Source organism: Aegilops tauschii, chromosome 2 (genome assembly GCF_002575655.3).
Source record: "Aegilops tauschii subsp. strangulata cultivar AL8/78 chromosome 2, Aet v6.0, whole genome shotgun sequence".
Taxonomy (NCBI): Eukaryota; Viridiplantae; Streptophyta; class Magnoliopsida; order Poales; family Poaceae; genus Aegilops; species Aegilops tauschii.
The window spans coordinates 377,735,774-377,754,899 of record NC_053036.3 but is presented as its reverse complement, the minus strand read 5'-3'; the positions used below and the strand labels follow the sequence as shown (position 1 = coordinate 377,754,899).

General features: G+C 42.9%; 2 protein-coding genes across 2 annotated transcripts; one reads left to right on the top strand and one right to left on the bottom strand.

Moving 5' to 3' along the window:
* Nucleotides 1-1,141: 1,141 nt before the first annotated feature.
* Nucleotides 1,142-2,837, bottom strand: LOC109744474 (large ribosomal subunit protein P2B). Its single transcript, XM_020303597.4, has 4 exons — nt 2,706-2,837; nt 2,039-2,127; nt 1,532-1,758; nt 1,142-1,369 (listed from the first exon to the last, which is right to left on the bottom strand). The coding sequence occupies exons 2-4, from the start codon at nt 2,124-2,126 to the stop codon at nt 1,343-1,345; spliced, it is 342 nt and encodes a 113-aa protein (XP_020159186.1). The 5' UTR covers nt 2,127; nt 2,706-2,837; the 3' UTR covers nt 1,142-1,342.
* A 250-nt stretch (nt 2,838-3,087) lies between these two features.
* LOC109744459 (uncharacterized) lies at nt 3,088-7,251 on the top strand. The gene is made up of 8 exons (XM_020303579.4): nt 3,088-3,226; nt 3,353-3,496; nt 3,580-3,647; nt 4,142-4,291; nt 4,386-4,459; nt 4,550-4,668; nt 6,059-6,142; nt 6,981-7,251. The coding sequence occupies exons 3-8, from the start codon at nt 3,641-3,643 to the stop codon at nt 7,081-7,083; spliced, it is 537 nt and encodes a 178-aa protein (XP_020159168.1). The 5' UTR covers nt 3,088-3,226; nt 3,353-3,496; nt 3,580-3,640; the 3' UTR covers nt 7,084-7,251.
* The last annotated feature ends 11,875 nt before the right edge of the window (nt 7,252-19,126 follow it).

Sequence of the window (19,126 nt, the reverse complement as noted above, 5' to 3'; positions counted from 1 at the left end):
TTGACATATAGGAAAAAAAAGGAAGGACATGACTACGTGGACGAACAAATAAGGAGTCAAAACAGACACGCTGAACACTGATCGAACGCATCCGCGAATGTTTGAGGGGCCAAATTTGCCCAGTCCAACTGTAGGATGCCCTTACATGTTTGAGAGTAGAAAGAAATTACAAGTGAGAAAAATCTAAACCCACAAAAATACGGGCCTCCTTGAACAAAACTCCACCAGCAGAAACGCGCGTGAGCAGTGTTGGAAGAGAAAAACACACGATGAGATAAACTACAAATTTATTACGAACCGATCGATTCTCATGGATGTCGGACAGTCCAATCATTGTGCGACCAATGCTAGACGCGCGGAGTCTTACAAACTTCTACAGGCTCCTTCCTCACTAACTAAACATGTCCTCCTGATTTAAACATGTCCCCCTGATTTTCAGGTTGATCGGCACGTCTAGCATCTCATCGTGAGCTGCGTCCGTCAGTCTTAATTTCGTGCAGGGAGTCATCGCACGTGTTTGTAACTACAAATTTATCACGAACCGATCGATTCTCATGGATGTCGGACGGTCCAATCATTGTGCGATCGATTCTCATGGATGTCCCCCTGATTTTGGGTTGGTGGGGCTCCAACCTCCCCTTAGCCCAATCACAATTTGACAATTTGACAGCTTAAAAACATCGTGTAAAACCCCGACCGATAATCCTACATTCACGAACGATTACAAATGTGAGTATAGCCGCACGAAATTAGGACTGACAGACACACACAATCGAATGTCAAGGTGCACGTCATGACTCACGACATTTTGTGTGGCAGCTTATCGTCCTTGACGCGCGACGGAGCCATTGGTCCTACTCTGCGACCACGGCAAGGGAAGGAGCTTCCTACAATCAAACACCTCAGTAACCAAATCACCAGGCCTACTCCGCAATAGACGGTAAGGGAAGGAGCTTCCTACAATCAAACACCTCAGTAACCAAATCACCAAGTGACCATGTACAGTCGGAATGAGATTTGTTGCGCTGTAACAACCATGGCACTTACCACTCAACGATGTGCCAATTTACAAAGAGAGGTTCACCAAAAGACTAGCAGAAAAATGAGGCAGCGATTGAGGATACATGGAACAGGCAGAACATATCAAAACATTGTTAAAGCACCAAAATTGGATAGCAAAGGTATGGTTCACCAGTAAATCAACCAGCAACCAGGGGCTGAATTACATATCAAAACATTGTCTTGCCAGCGTTTCACAACTCAGCTAAATAAAGGCTAAAACATCATTGACTCTAGTTTCCTGGCCAAGGATAGATACTTCAGACACAAGATGCCCCACAACTTAGTCGAACAGACTGAAGCCCATGTCCTGCAAGTTGAAGCGCACACACAAACAGTTAGAACATTATCATAAAAAATGAATGAAAACACATAAAAAATGATGATGTCCAAGTTCATGAGCTGCAAGGCCAGTTAATATAGAGATGATAGAAGGTCCTAACAAGGGGAAAGGTGGGAGTGGTGATCTTACATCATCACTCTCTTCCTTCTCCACGACCTTCTCTTCTTTCTTTGACTCAGCTGCAGGGGCAGCAGCACCTCCAGCAGCAGGGGCAGCAGCTGAAACAGCCACACCACCACCACCAGATGGAACCGCAGCAAACTTCTCCCTACCAGCAGCCAAGAGCTCGGTGATGTCCTTGCCCTTCACTTGGGACAGCATGAGTTCCATCTTCTCATTGTCAATTTCACAACCAACTGCAACATAGCGTACAGGTAAGATTAGAAGCTAACAATAGAAAACAAAGAACACATTACATCCTTGTGACAAAACTAAGCATATTCTACACTATATCAGTAGAACTTAAGGCAGAGGTTGCTATTGGTAAGCCACATTTCAAGTGTAGGTAACTATTGCTAAACACATAATGATAATAATAACTGATAGCATCAACTGTAGGATCCAAAGATGTCTTTGGCAGTAGAAGAAAACAGCAGGACCAAAACTAATGTAGGCCACCGAGTAAGACAAAATTACCTGACTCAAGAATGGATGTCAGGTCCTCTGCAGAGGGGCTGGCGTTGCCAGAGAGGTAAGCAAGCAGATAGGCAGCAATGAACTTCATCCTGGACAAATAGCGAAGTAACAAAATAAGCCAGTGTGACCTCCACATTACGGCCAACTAAATAACTGTAAATACATCGAATATCTGACAGAAACAAAAGTCACAATCAACTAAGAGCCTAATTAACAAAGCATCAGTTATGAATACGAACTATAATCTACATCAAATCTCATTAGCTTCTCTTTCAAATCAAGACAAATAAGGGCAAATCCTTTCACGTGGACAATGAAAGCGATCTACATTCCAGTAAGAACCACGTAGTACATATTTCTATGGCAGTGAAATCTTAGCATCGCGTCCATTCATTTTTGGATCTACGAAACCGAATAGCTAACTTGCAGCAACTATACCAAGATGTTTTACTGAAACCAGAGCCTCGTGACAGGGTACATCTAAAAACCTGTCCGCAACAAGAACAACCGTGACTTCTTAGCACTTGGCCGAACTAAAATCCCATTTCATCAACATCTAACGGAGTGCAGGATACGAACAACACTAGCAACTATCAGATTTGCATTGCTGTAAGATCATATCGACGGACGGAAGTACAGAAGCGCAAGAGAATGAACGAGACGTTACTTGGATCGGAGAAGGAAGGAGAGAGCTGAAGTCGCGGCGGCGGCGGAGGGCTCGAGCGATCTGCTAGGGTTTCTGCGAGTAAGGGGCTCCGTGGTTGCGGCGGGGCTACATATTTATATAGACCAAGGCCAGGTCGCACTGCAATCTGAGCCGTCCGTGTGCCATTTAGCTCCTGCCCTAGCTCCCGCCCTGGCGTCCCAGCCGTTGATCTCAGTTGATCGACCCCCCTTGGTAGTAGAGAAGTAGTAATGGGCTTGTGTGCTGCTACCTCGTCTACTAAAATATTCGGCCCAGTTACAGCTTTATAGGCTTTTGAGTCGTTTACTAGGCCCAGCAACCGTTACTCCGTGTTTCAATGAGAAAGCCCACGAGTGTTACTGAGGCATAAACCCCCCTGTTCCTCTTGTTCCTCCCCTTTGGCCTCCGGCGCAGTTGGTTGCCACGACGACGGGCGGACCCACCCATCGGACGAGGTCCGCGCCGGACATTCCAGCCGGTGGTGAGCGGAGGGCGGCAAGGCGGTGAGTGTCCTCTCCAATTTCCCCTGGTTTGGCTGCGATGGTTTTTCCCTAATTTGGGACATGTGTGTTCGTGCACGTGAGGTGTTTGATGGAATGGTGGCTGTGGGTGCTGATTGGTCTGTGCAGTGGGAGCTCGCGGCGACGTACAAGGCTGGGTGAGAGTGGCGCTTGAGTCAGGGTGCTTGAGGCGGACGGCCAACTCCGACAGGGGACCCCTCAGCCGACGACGCCACCGTCTCTGATCTATTTCACCAGCAACCGCTGGAGCTGGTAGGCATATCTGCTGCTTCGCTTTCCTTCCCCGCAGAGTGAAACAAGCCTAACCGTTCCTTTTTCCTCTTGGTTGGCTGCAGGAAGTTGGTCAGCATTAGCTGCCTCAGGCTTCTGGCCGGTGTGAAAAGTTGCTAGGTCACCATGGATGGTATGCGCGTACTGCCTCTCCCACCCATTACTTTATGTTATTGTTACTCGCCGTACATAACTCGTGTCAGTTTTAGTGGTGGATCGGGTTTAATACGAATGAGAATTTAGTAATATGTTTAGTAGGCCTGGGATGATTTCTTGATTGGCGCCCTTGTGGCATGTTTATCTTTGAGGTCAGCCTAGTTGATCTTGGAGGTAGGAACCACAAATCCAGGGACGTTAGTGTTATAGCTGCATCCGAATAATGCTTCATTGCCAACGAGAAAAGAAACGTGAACTGCTTCCACATTTTGTCTCAGCACATTGAATGGCGTTTTTCATTTCTAGAAACAATAACAAAGGGAAAGATTGAAAATCTGTGAGTAATAAAAGGATGCACTTGCGCTTATTTGTGAGAGAATTAGATTCTCATTTCTTCAGTTTGCTACTACTTGTGCTCCTGCCTATTTTTCATTTTCTTCTTTTGTGGGGAATGCCTATTTTTGTCAACAGTCGATCGACAAGAAACGATGGAAGAGACCATTCTCGTCGGTGATGATCTTATGCGTGGGCCACCTTCCCCTGTCGTACCGAAAGAGATTGCATCCCATGTCCTTGAAGGTGTTGAGCTTTGTGATGGTATCCTGAAGAATCTTTTCCTATGTGAGTAACTGTTTACTCTGACATCTCTATATGTTTTGTCGTTTTCCATATGTAAACAAGTATGGAGAAAATGAATCCTATTTCTGCTGTCCAGGCTTGCAAATCAATGATATTGAGCCATTTTGTCAAGATGAGATTGTGCTATACAAACAATGTGCTGAGAAAAGGGTCAGTTATATTAAAACTATTCTCTAGAAAACGACAAAACCAAAGGCTCCTGTTTAACCAGCTGTGCCTTTTTCTGACTTATTTTTACAGGATAAGGAAATAAGGGAACGACTGCAGGATAGTGAATATAAATTAGGTTTCTCGATGCCCCTCGAAGATGCAAAGGAAAGAGTCACTCAACTCCAATCAGAACTCACACTGCTCGAAAGGTAGCCTTAGTGCTGCTGCTCTATATCGTAGATACATTCCTATAGATGTGAAACGGGTTAATACACTTCTGTTCAACTTCGTAGATTACCTTCAAGGTTTATTTTTCCTTTAAAATTTTATGAACTGTGGTAAACTGTACATACATCAAATTCTCGTTACCCTCAGGGATACTTGCCAATCTGCATCAGCAACTAGTTTAAGACTTGGGCCTTCTTTGGTTTACAGGAATTTTGTAGGAATTCTAGAGAATAGGAATCTTGTAGGAAAAATTTCTTTGGAGCCTTTGGTTTGTAGGAATGGATTCCTATTCATATGTAGAATAAGAACCAATCCTTCACATTTCAAAGGAAAAAGAACATTAGCCTAGACTCAATGGAAAAATTCCTATCCTGTGCATCAAATGACATCTCTTTGCTTATGGAATTGAGATGCATATCATCTCACTTCCTATGATTTTCCTATTCCTATGATATTCCTATCCTATGAACCAAAGGAGGCCTTAAGGGCATCGAGCAATGTAGGCAGATTTCTCATCCAACCTCCTTCGTATCTCAACTATTTGAAGTGGATAATGATTTTAAAAGCTTTACAAGCATCCAGTCTTCATATTACATCTTGTTTTCTCATTTCATTATCGCAAAAGGGTCAGTTTGTACACTTTTACACACTATTGCCATGATAGTGCCCATAAGTACTGAACGGTGTAATAACCTATACTTACTTGGTTGTCTAAGCTTGCCTCCATTGATTGTGATTCCTCAGCAGCTAAGGTTATTTTAGTTTAAAATTCTTCTGTTGAAGTCATTTGGTGTTAACACTGAATAAATATTTGTTATCTTCATGCCTGGGATGTTGTACCTACTGCTTGGTCGTGATGAGAGAGAGGGATGGACTGAGGGAGTCAGACTCTGTAGTACCTGGTAGCGTGGGGTTAATTGCTTAGCAGTCATGTGCCTAACATTGTAATTTAGGCCATGGTGTTCTACTTGACTACCTAGAAGCTAGAGCTTGGTGAGAACAAAAGGGTTATAATTTTCCATGAAAGTTCATGCAAAAGATTTTCAATGTACACATCAGTGCTCCCATATTATTTAGTTATAGCGCTTGGTTCTGCCGGCAGTAGTTTGTTAGGCCTCGCCCATTTCTCGTGTTCCACTGCTTATGAGCAGCACTAGTACTCCAAAAGGAAGGTACTTCTGGATTACCTCGTGACCACTCTTCAGGGCAGTACTAAAGATTTACAGCTTTTTAAAGACCACTTTGTTGTTCCCAAGATACATTTATTTTGTTTGTTACCTGGACAAAAGGAAGCATTGGGCGATTTATTCACATAATTATTTACTCAGTTTCTTAGCTTTGCTCCAATCTGATCGTGTACTTCTATTTTAGGCGCATGATTCTTGCTAGTGGTCTTCCGGGTATGGAAGGATTTCGCCAACGATGGAGCTTGCATGGACAGCTCGGCGATACAAGGTAATTGTTTAAGTAGTAGAACGAAAACATTAAAAAAAAAGTGTGTGTTTGCTTGGAGCCTTGGTTTGCTCCACCAAATATTTGGCTAGCCAAAATATTGGTCAAGGTTTTGTGTGCACGTGAGTTGGCCAACTTTGCTAAAAATATGAAGTATAGTTGGTAAGGAGCCATTGGCATGCCAAAATATTGGCAACCATCCAAACCAAGACCAAAGTTTTGGTCATAACCAAAAAATTGGTAAGGTGCATGTTGGCTATAAACAAACATACCCTTATTACATTTCTCATTTGCATTGTAGCCAAGGACGAAAATTTTCTAGTTTTGCAGTTCAGGAGATAGAATATTCATTGGTAAACTATCTATTATGTTTTCATGCTGCTGTCAAAAGGGGAGTTCTGCTTCGCTGTTGTCTCCTTAAAAGTAAACTTGACACTTGACAGTGTAGTTGTTGGTCTGTATCTCTTTCCTTCTGGCTTCCTCTGCTCACTATTGCGAAGGGGAGGATTTCAAAAGTTAGTATCCAACAAACTAATACAAATCATATCTCAATTGACTCCATAGTCTATATCTGCAGTGGAATTATTATTTTTTTGTGTGTGTCACCTTTGTTTTCTCTTGCAATTTGATTATTTGCAAGGGTAATGTAGCATACCGTAGGCCTCTTGTAACATTGCAGGTTCTGCATACCATAATATCATTAGCGATTAGGAAACTGTTTCGATGTTTAGTCCGAATAAAATTCTCAGTATTTCAAGGGCAAAATGAACTTAATTATTCTATTTTTTATGTGTCCAACTTGTCTTTTTATTTATTTATTTATGTTGCTTTTTTTCTGCAGGAAAAGGTTGGAGGCGCTGAACAGTGGGATGGCAAAAAGAGAGAGCCCAAGTCCTCCAGGCGAAGGCACAACACCTGCAGTTAAGAAGAGGTGGTTCTTTTAGTACGTTAGCGCATATTTTTCCGACTTGCAAAACGTTGTAACTAATGCTGTGTTAATGGCAATGTCATCACTCTTTCTTTGTTTCGCCACAGCTGCACTTTTGATTAAAAATATGGAAATACTTGGCCTGTAAACCCTGGAACATACCATTTGAAATGGTGATATGGAACTCCTCCCCTCTCTTGTGCACATATACGGACAATCTGGATTGTTTCCGTTCTCAGTGGAGTAAATTGGCCGATGCACTCAATTCGGATAGTGGTACTGTAGAAGCTGCTATGTGTACCGTAGGATAGGGTTTAGGGCACGGCGACCTGCAAGTTTTCTCCGCATCCGTCCGCAGACACGGATGCGGGAGGCCGCCATCCAATATTGCCGGCATACATTTGGACAATAATGTGAACTAACGGACGGAATTTGGTCAAACACATCCGGATTTCATATAAACATGAAGGGTTTCATTACATTTTGGACACACATGAACTAAGTGGTGCTCGTCCAGCTTTGGAGGTATAATTAACACACCGAATCTATGATCGTCGGTGCCCGTTCCCCGTGTTTGGCCATAAGCCCCGAGAACTGAAATTTCGCCTTCCAATTCCTCCTCGGCGTTCTCCACCTCCGCCTCCGGAGACCCGGGAAGTGAAGTTGTCCGACTCGTGGTCATGGCGGCGGGGCGCGGCCTCGGCGGAACCGACTTTGTCCTCTGGCTCGTCGTCGGTCTTACCCCACACCTCGTCTGCCGCCTCGTCGAACTCCTTGTTGGCGGTCTCCAGTTTTCCGCCTGATGCTGGCGGTACCGCCAGCGGGCGAGGCGGATCTCGCGGGCGGAGTTGTAGGACTCGTGTAGCGCAGCCTACTGATACGTCTCCAACGTATCTATAATTTATGAAGTATTCATGCCATGTTTACAATAGTTTTATATAATTTGGTATTTGATTAAAACTAATCCGGACTGACGTTGTTTTCAGCAGAACTACCGTGGTGTTGTTTTTGTGCAGAAATAAAATTTCTCGGAATACGACGAAAATCAACGGAGAATTTTTCTGGAAAATATAAAAAATACTGGAACGAAGAGTTACCGGAGGGGAGGCCCGTGGGCCCCATGAGGGTGGAGGGCGCGCCCACCCCCGGGGCGCGCCCCTGTGCCTCGTGGACTTCCCGTGGGGCCCCCTGACTTTCTTGATGCCAACCTCTCCTATAAATACCCAAACCTCCAGAAAATAACATAGATCGGAAGTTCCGCCGCCACAAGCCTCTGTAGCCACGAGAAATCAATCTAGGCCCTCTCTAGCACCGTGCCGAAGGGGGCCATCATCACCGAAGGCCATAGAGGAGGATCTCGGAGGGGCCATCATCTCCATGAAGGCCAAGATCTAGAGGAAGAACCTCTCCCCATCCAGGGGGGAGGCCATGGAGAAGGAAGCACAATGGGGAGAACCTCCCCTCCTCTCTCTCGGTGGCGCCGGAGTGCCATCGGGAGGGGAATCATCGCCGCGGTGATCGTCTTCATCTACATCACCATCATCATCACCATCCTCATCTATTTTACGCGGTCCACTCTCCCGCACCCCGCTGTAATCCCTACTTGAACATGGTGCTTTATGCTACATATTATGATCCAATGATGTGTTGCCATCCTATGATGTTTTGAGTAGATATCCTTTGTCTTTGGGTTGATTAATGATCTAGATCGGTATGAGTTGTATGTTTTATTTTGGTGTTGTTCTATTGTGCCCTCCGTGTCGCGCAAGCGTGAGGAATTGCCGTTGTAGGGTGTTGCAATACGTTCATGATTCGCTTATAGTGGGTTGCTTGAGTGACAGAAGCATAAACCCGAGTAAGGGGGTTGTTGCGTATGGGATAAAGGGGACTTGATATGTTAATGCTATGGTTGGTTTTACCTTAATGATCTTTAGTAGTTGCGGATGCTTGCTAAAGTTCCAATCATAAGTGCATATGATTCAAGAAGAGAAAGTATGTTAGCTTATGCCTCTCCCTCATATGAAATTGCAATGACGACTACCGGTCTTGTTAACGATTGCCTAGGATAATTCCGCACACCGACCCATCATTATTCCACACTCGCTAATTATAATATTTAGTAATATATCCTACGTTTATATTTTAGCTCTCCGATACCATGCAAAGTTATCCTCTTCGTACCCACAACGTAGTTTTATTTCTCGTTTCTTGTTGGAAGCAAACGTTCGGTGTATGCAGAGTCGTATCAGTGGCAGATAGGACTTGAGAGAATATTGATCTTACCTTTAGCTCCTTGTGGGTTCAACACTCCATACTTATCACTTCCATCTTTGGGAATTGCTATGATGATTCCCTGCACTTGGGGATTATCAAGCTCTTTTCTAGCGCCGTTGCCGGGGAGCAATAGCGTGGGGTTGATATTTTCGTGTATGCTTGTTTGCTTTCTTCACTAAGTAGATTTTTTTTTCCTTTTTGTTTCTTTTTAGTTGTGGGTGAAACATAAAAAAAGTTAAAAGAATGAAAATACAAAAAAATTACTTGCCTCTCATGCCTAATAAGTTTTTCAATAAGAGAAGTGATTGGAAGGTTATGCATTGGAGAAGTGAGGGTCGACCTTGAACACTTGTGTTCATGCTCATGGAAACAATGTAAAAAATTTCATGGAAGATTCTCTGAAAATAATTATCCCTTGTATATATCCATTATATTATAAAAATAATGTGCCAAGCTTTGGTTTTAGGATGATTAGATTGCTTGTTTACTATGTGCAGTAAAAAACAGAAACTTTGGTTGTAGCGCGTGAATTTATATTTTTTACTGGAAAGTCAAATAGGTCTGAAACTTTTTGCATGTTACTTCTGTACAATTTGTTTAAATTTTCATATATATTTTTAGAATTTTTGGATTTACAAAAGTATAATAAATTTCCAGATTACTACAGACTGTCCTGTTTTTGGCAAATTCCGTTTTCTATGTGTTGTTCGCTAATTTTGATGAATCTATGGGTAGTATCGGGGGGTATGAACCATGGTGAAGTTGGAATACAGTAGATATAGTTCTAATATGAAATTGGAATAAGTTTGCAACAGTACCTAAAGGTAGTGATTTGCTTTATTATACTAACAGATCTCACAAAGTTTTTGTTAAAGTTTTGTGTGGATGAAGTGTTCTAAGATCGAGGAGCTATCAATATGAGAAGATTAAAGAGAGGCAAGAGTTCAAGCTTGGGGATTCCCAAGGCACCCCAAGTAAATATTTCAAGGATACTCAAGCATCTAAGCTTGGGGATGCCCCGGTTGGCATCCCATCTTTCTTCTTCAACAATTATCGGTATACCTCGGTTTTTGTTTTGTTCACATGATTTGTGCCCTTTGTGTTTTTCTTTTTCTTTAAGAACCATGCTAGTATGAGATATTCCTTCATCGATTTATAGAATGATTCATGAGCTTCACTTATATCTTTTGAGTATGACCTTATGGAATGCTCTTTGCGCTTCACTTAAATCTTTTGAGTATGGTTTTATAGAATACTTCGTGTGCTTCACTTATATATTTTGAGCTTGGATATTGGTTAGTCTATATTAATTATAGAATGCTCCATGAACTTCACTTATATCTTTTGGAGTATGAATAATACTATCATCTAAAGCGGATTTGGAAGAGTGTCGACTTTAGTTAGTAATGATTCCACTATTTCGGAAGAGGTTCCAATTGATTATGAGAACAAAGTTGCTATCTATGATGATTATTGTGATGACATGTATGCTACAAAGAATAATGTTAACCATGAAACTTGTCATCATGATTTTAATTTTCAATTGGATTATGCCTCACATGACAGTTATTTTGTTAAGTTTGCTCCCACTATTCCGAATGAGAAGAATTTTGTTTATGTGGAGAGTAGTAAAATTTCTATGCTTGTAGATCATGAAAAGAATGCTTTATGTGATGGTTATATTGTTGAACTCATTCATGATGCTACTGAAAATTATTATGAGGGAGGAATACATGCTTGTAGGAGTTGCAATAATATCAAGTTTCCTCTCTATGTGCTTAAAGTTTTGTAGTTATACTTGTTTTTCCTTCCTATACTAGTTGATTCTTGTTCCTATAAATTATGTGCTCACAAAATCCCTAGGCATAGGAAGTGGGTTAGATTTAAATGTGCTAGTCATATTCTTCATGATGCTCTCTTTATATTTCAATTCTTATCTTTTATGTGAGCATCATTGAAATCATCATGCCTATCTAAAAGGCATTAAAGAAAAGCGCTTGTTGGGAGACAACCCAATATTTACCCTTACTGTTTTTGTGTGTTTACATGATTGAGCTACTGTAGTAATCATGTTTTATAGCTTTTGTTTCAATAAAGTGCAAAGTAAGACCTTTGGGAAGACTTGGGTGAAAGTTAATGTAATCTTGCTGTAAAAAATAGAAACTTTGCGCTCACGAGATTAGCTGTCATTTTTTAGAGAAGAGTGCTTTTGAGTTGATTATTTTTGCAGAAGATAATAGACAAATACCTCACGTCCACCAATTTATTTCATAATTTTTGGAGTAGAAGAAGTATGGTTGCTGTTCAGATCATTATAGACTGTTCTATTTCTGACAGATTTTGTTTTCATTGCATAGTTTGCTTGTTTTTTAGTTTGTATGGCTTATATTTCTCAATATAAATTGTAGAAATGATATGGTACAATAGGCATTGTGTGAGAACAATTATGAAACTTGTCTTTGACAGTACCAAAGTGAATGGTTTACTCTTTATCATACTAACCTATCTCACGAAGTTCCGTTAAGTTTTGTGTGATTGAAGTTTTCAAGTTTTGGGTGAGATATCGATATGAGGAGAATAAGGAGTGGAAAGACCCTAAGCTTGGGGATGCCCAAGGCACCCCAAGGTAATATTCAAGAAAGACTCAAGCGCCTAAGCTTGGGGATGCCCCGGAAGGCATCCCCTTTTTCATCTTCAAAAACTATCGGTATACCTTACTCGGAGCTATATTTTTATTCGTCACATGATATGTGTTTTGGTTGGAGCGTATTTTCAATTTTACTTGCTGTTTGACTAAAATCATTGAATCTGAAATCTTGAATGAAAAAGAACCTCCCATGGCTACTTAATTATTTGACTACTCAGTGTTCTTCACTTATATCTTTTGGAGTAGTTTGTCATTTACTCACGCGCTTCACGTATATCCTATGAGTAAATGGTTGAATGAATTGAATATCATAAATATGAATTTATATACATTTCCTATGCTTATAACATGGGGAGTAATGACTTCACACATAATAAGTATAGGTAGTAAACTTATTGAAAGTTAGCAAACGCAGAATTGGTCACTTGAACAATTCATGAAAGAATATTGAAGGAAGAGAGATTTCACATATAAATATACTATCTTGGACATCTTTTGTAATTGTGAGCACTCATTAAAATATGACATACTAAAAAGTTGATGTTGGACAAGGAGTTATGTTTTCCTATATCCGAAACGTTATATTGTCTTGGATCATCCAACATGTTGAGCTTGTCTTTCCCTCTCGTGCTAGCAAAATTCTTTGCACCAAGTAGAGATACTACTTGTGCTTCCAAACATTCCTTAAACCAGTTTTGCCATAGAGTCCACCATACCTACCTATGGATTGAGTAAGATCCTTCAAGTAAGTTGTCATCGGTGCATGCAATAAAAATTGCTCCTTAAATATGTATGTGTTGGGGAACGTAGTAATAATTCAAAATTTTCCTACGTGTCACCAAGATCAATCTAGGAGATGCTAGCAACGAGAGAGATGGAGTGCATCTTCATACCCTTGAAGATCGCTAAGCGGAAGCGTTACAAGAACGCGGTTGATGGAGTCGTACTCGCGGCGATTCAAGTCGCAAAAGATCCGATCTAGCGCCGAACGGACGGCGCCTCCGCGTTCAACACACGTACAGCCCGGGGACGTCTCCTCCTTCTTGATCCAGCAAGGGGAGAGGAGAAGTTGAGGGAGAACTCCAGCAGCACGACGGCATGGTGGCGATGGAGCTCGTGGTTCTCCGGCAGAGCTTCGCTAAGCACTACGGAGGAGGAGGAGGAGTTGGAGGAGGAGAGGGTTGCGCCAGGGAAGGGGGTGCGGCTGCCCTCTCTCTCCCTCACTATATATAGGGGGAAGGGGGGAGGAGGAGGCGCCCTAGGGTTTCCCTAGGGGAGGGTCGGCGGCCACAGGGGAAACCCTAGATGGGTTTGGGCGCCCCCACCCCTAGGAAACTTGCCCCCCAAGCTGGGAGGGGTGGCTGCCCTAGGGGAGGCACCCCCACCTCTCCACATTACGTGAGATGGGGTGGGAGGGGCGCACTGCCCCTTAGTGGGCTGATGTGCCCCCTCCCCTTGGCCCATAAGGCCCCCCAACGCTTGCCGGGGCCTCCGAAACCCCTTTCGGACACGTTGGTCGTCACCCGGTACCCCCGGAACAATTTCGGACTCCAATACCCTTCGTCCAATATATCGATCTTCACCTCCGGACCATTTCGGAGTTCCTCGTCACGTCCGGGATCTCATCCGGGACTCCGAACAACCTTCGGTAACCACATACTATTTCCCATAACAACTCTAGCGTCACCGAACCTTAAGTGTGTAGACCCTACGGGTTCGGGAGCCATGCAGACATGACCGAGGCGTTCTCCGGCCAATAACCAACAGCGGGATCTGGATACCCATGTTGGCTCCTACATGTTCCACGATGATCTCATCGGATGAACCACGATGTCGGGGATTCAATCAATCCCGTATTCAATTCCCTTTGTCTATCAGTATGTTACTTGCCCGAGATTCGATCGTCGGTATCCCCATACCTCGTTCAATCTCGTTACCGGCAAGTCTCTTTACTCGTTACCAGGGTCGGTCCTGAGATTTCAGGGGCCCGGGGCGAAACCAAAAGTCGGGGCCCCTTCACATAAACATTATAGGAGTATATATATTATCGCTTAAATGCACCAAAAGCAACATTCTTATCAAATAATGTATACATATTACCTTTCAACCATTTCAAACAATCAATCATAAAATTTCACTTTATGATGGGGCCGATCGATCCTCCTTAAACTTCTTATTTCATTTTTTTCTCTTTTCAGTGGATGCATATATTCTAGTCGACATGATAATACGCACTGCTAAAAACGAAAAATTAAATTACGTCAAAAGCTTAAACACTGCAATCTATGTATCATGGATGTGAACATAAATAAATTACTCAATTAGCAATATAGATGTAGGAAGTAGATAGTCTGATGTTACCTCGGATTGATCGGAGCAGCGTTGACCACCTGATCAGGCAATGGCCATGATGCGATTTAGACTGACGTGAGATAGGAGGCGCTTGACGATTTGCATCACCTGGCGACCGGAGAGCGGCGCAGTTCGCCGGCGCGCAAATTGTGACCTGCATCTGGAACGTCAGATCTCCAGCTGCCACCATGGCTGTCGTCAGATAGAACTGCACGGGCCACCACCTTTGAAATCCAGCATCAACGTCGCTCCCTCATCCATCCCCATCGCCGGCTTGCCGCGAGAGGAAGGGAAACAAGGAACGACGGCTGCCTCCGGTTTGTTCGGTTCGGCCATGAGCATGCGAGATCTTGGAATAGATTCTTTTTTAGGAATAATATATCGAGGAATAGATGAATAGGGAACATCGTCACGATTAGAAGGAAATCCGAGCAAGGGCAACGCGTACACGCTAGCAGATCGACCGACGAGACGAGGAATCAGCGGCTCCGTGGGCTAGCTACATGCATCGGAGGACAACGCGTACAGGCCTTTTGTGCATGCGTTGCCCTGCATCCCTGGGCCTTGCGTACGTGCATGCTAGCTGGGTGGGGGGCCCTAGACTTTGGGGGGCCCGGGGCGGCCGCCCCCTCTGCCCCCCCTCAGGGCCGACCCTGCTCGTTACGTAACACATGATCACGTGGCTAACTTCTTAGTCACATTGAGCTCATTATGATGATGCATTACCGAGTGGGCCCAGAGATACCTCTCCGTCACACGGAGTGACAAATCCCAGTCTCGATTCGTGCCAACCCAACAGACACTTTCAGAGACACCTGTAGTGCACCTTTATAGTCACCCAGTTACATTGTGACGTTTGATACACCCAAAGCATTCCTACGGTATCCGGGAGTTGCACAATCTCATGGTCTAAGGAAATGATACCTGACATTAGAACAGCTCTAGCAAAACGAACTACACGATCTTGTGCTATGCTTAGGATTGGGTCTTGTCCATCACATCATTCTCCTAATGATGTGATCCTGTTATCAACGACATCCAATGTCCATGGTCAGGAAACCGTAACCATCTATTGATCAACGAGCTAGTCAACTAGCGCTCACTAGGGACATGTTGAGGTCTATGTATTCACACATGTATTACAATTTTCGGATAACACAATTATAGCATGAACAATAGAAAATTATCATGAGCAAGGAAATATAATAATAACCATTTTATTATTGCCTCTAGGGCATATTTCCAACAGTCTCCCACTTGCACTAGAGTCAATAATCTAGTTCACATCGCCATGTGATCAACCCTCATAGTTCACATCGCCATGTGACTAACACCCAAGAGTTTACTAGAGTCAATAATCTAGTTCACATCGCCATGTGATTAAAACCCAGGAGTTTACTAGAGTCAATAATCTAGTTCACATCATCATGTGATTAACACTCAATAAGTTCTAGGGTTTGATCATGTTATGCTTACGAGAGAGGTTTTAGTCAACGGGTCTGCAACATTCAGATCCGTGTGTCCTTCGCAAATCTCTATTTCATATTGTAGATGTTGCTACTATGCTCCACTTGGAGCTATTCCAAATGGTTGCTCCACTACACGTATCCGGTTTGCTACTCAGAGTCATCCGGATAGGTGTTAAAGCTTGCATCGACGTAACTCTTTACGCCAAACTCTTCATCACTTCCATAATCGAGAAAACATTTCCTTATTCCCAAGGACAATTTTGACCGTTGTCCAATGATCCACTCCTAGATCATTCTTATACCCCCTTGCCAGACACGTGGCAAGGCACATTGCGGTACACAACATGGCATATCGTATAGAGCCTATGGCTAAGGCATGGGGGATGACTTTCGTCCTTTCTCTTTCTTCTGCCGTGGTCTAGCTTCAAGTCTTAACTTCACACCTTACAACTTAGGCAAGAACTCCTTCTTTGACTGATCCATCTTGAACTCCTTCAAGATCATGTCAAGGTATGTGCTCTGTGAAAGTCTTATCAGGCGTCTTGATCTATCTCTATACATCTTGATACCCAACATGTAAGCAGTTTTACCCAGGTCTTCCTTTGAAAAACTCCATTCAAACAACCCTTTATGCTTTCCAGAAATTGTACATCATTTCTGATCAACAATATGTCATCCACATATATTTATCAAAATGTTGTAGTGCTCCCACTCAATTTCTTGCAAACTTTGTATAAACCCAAATGCTTTGATCACCTCATCAAAGCGTATGTTCCAACTCCGAGATGCTTGCTCCAGTCCATAGAAGGACCGCTGGAGTTTGCATACCTTTTAGCATCCTTAGGATCGACAAAACCTTCTGGTTGTATCACATACAACCTTTCCTCATGGAAACCGTCAAGGAAACTTTGTTTTGACATCCATCTGCCAGATTTCGTAAATGAAAATGCAGCAACTGCTAACATAATTCTAATAGACTTTAGCATCGCTATGATTGAGAAAGTCTCATCACAGTCAACTCCTTGAACTTGTCGGAAACTTCTTTGAGACAAGTCGAGCTTCATAAATGGTGACATTACCATCAGCATCTGTCTTCTTCTTAAAGATCCATTTATTCTCAATGGCTTGCCGATCATCGGGCAAGTCCACCAAAGTCCATACTTTGTTCTCATACATGGATCCTATCTCGGATTTCATGGCTTCCAGCCATTTGTTGGAATCCGGGCCCACCATCGCTTCTCCATAGCTCATAGGTTCATCGTTGTCCAACAACATGACCTTTAAGACAGGGTTACCACTCAGAAGTTGTACACACCCTTGTCGACCTATGAGGTTCGATAGTAACTTGATCTGAAGCTCCATGATCATCATCATTAGCTTTCTCTTCAACTGAGGTAGGTGCCACAGAAACATTTTTCTGTGTTGCGCTACTCTCTGGTTGAAGTAAAGGTTCAACAACCTCATCAAGTTCTATCTTCCTCCCACTCAATTCTTTCGAGAGAAACTCTTTCTCGAGAAAGGACCTGTTCCTAGTGACAAACACTTTGCCCTCAGATCTGAGATAGAAGGTATACCCAATCGTCTTGTTTGGGTATTCTATGAAGACACAATTTTCTGCTTTGGGTTCGAGCTTTTCTAGCCGAAGCCTATCGACATAAGCATCGTAGCCCCAAACCTTAAGAAACAACAACTTAGGTTTCTTGCCAAACCATAGTTCATACGGTGTATCTCCACGGACTTAGATGGTGCCCTATTTAAAGTGGTAATTTTCTCTAATGCATAAGCCCAAAATGATAGTGGTAGATCAGTAAGACACATCATAGATCGCACCATATCCAATAGGGTGCGACTACGACACTCGGACACACCATTACGCTATGGTGTTCCAGGTGGCGTCAACTGTGAAACGATTCCACCTTGTCTTTAGTGATTGCCAAACTCATAACTCAGATACTCTCCCCTTGATCAGATCATAGGAACTTGATCTTCTTGTTATGATGATTCTCAACTTCACTCTGAAATTGCTTGAACTTTTCAAACGTTTCAGACTTATGCTTCATTAAGTAAATATACCCATATCTACTCAATTCATTGGTGAAGGTGAGAAAATAACGATATCCACCGCACGCCTCAACACTCATCGGACCGCACACATTAGCATGTATGATTTCCAACAAGTCATTTGCCCGTTCCATTGTTCCAAAGAACGGGGTTTTAGTCATCGTGCCTATGAGGCATGATTCGCATATGTCAGGTGATTCAAAATCAAGTGACTCCAAAAGTCCATTAGCATGGAGTTCTTCATGCGCTTTACACCAATATGACCTAAGCGATAGTGCCACAAGAAAGTGGTACTATCATTATGAACTCTACATCTTTTGGCATCAATGTTATGAACATGTGTAACACTACGACCGAGATTCAATAAACCATTCACATTGGGTGCATGACCATAGAAGGTATTATTCATGTAAACAGAATAACCATTATTCTCTGTCTTAAATGAATAACTGTATTGCAATAAACATGATCTAATCATGTTCATGCTCAACGTAGCACCAATGTAAACAACATTTATCTGGGTTCAACATTAATCCCGAAGGTAGAGGGAGCGTGCGATGGTGATCATATCATCCTTGGAAACACTTCCAACACATATCGTCACCTCGCCCTTAGCTAGTCTCCGTTTATTCCGTAGCTTTTGTTTTGAGTTACCAATATTAGCAACGGAACCGGAATTTAATACCCATGTGCTACTAGGAGTACTAGTAAGGTACACATCAATAACACATATATCAAATATACTTTTGTTGAAGTTGCCAGCCTTCTTATCTACCAAGTATTTGAGGCAGTTCCGCTACCAGTGACCGTTCCCCTAATAGAAGCACTTCGTCTTGGGTTTGGGTTCTTGGGTTTCTTCACTAGAGCGGCAACTGGCTTGCCATTCATGAAGTTTCCCTTCTTTCCCTTGCCCTTCTTTGAAACTAGTGGTCTTGTTAACCATCAACACTTGATGCTCCTTCTTGACTTCTACCTTTACGGCCTTAAGCACGACGAACAGCTTCGGGATCAACTTCCCTTGCATGTTATAGTTCATCACGAAGCTCTAGTTAGCTTGGTGATAGTGACTGGAGAACTCCGTCAATCACTTCTCTTATCTGGAAGATTAACTCCCACTTGATTCAAGCGATTGAAGTACCCAGACATTCTGAGCACATGCTCATTGGCTGAGCTATTCTCCTCCATCTTGTAGGCAAAGATCTTGTCAGAGGTCTCAAACCTCTCAACACGGGCATGAGCCTAAAATACCACTTTTA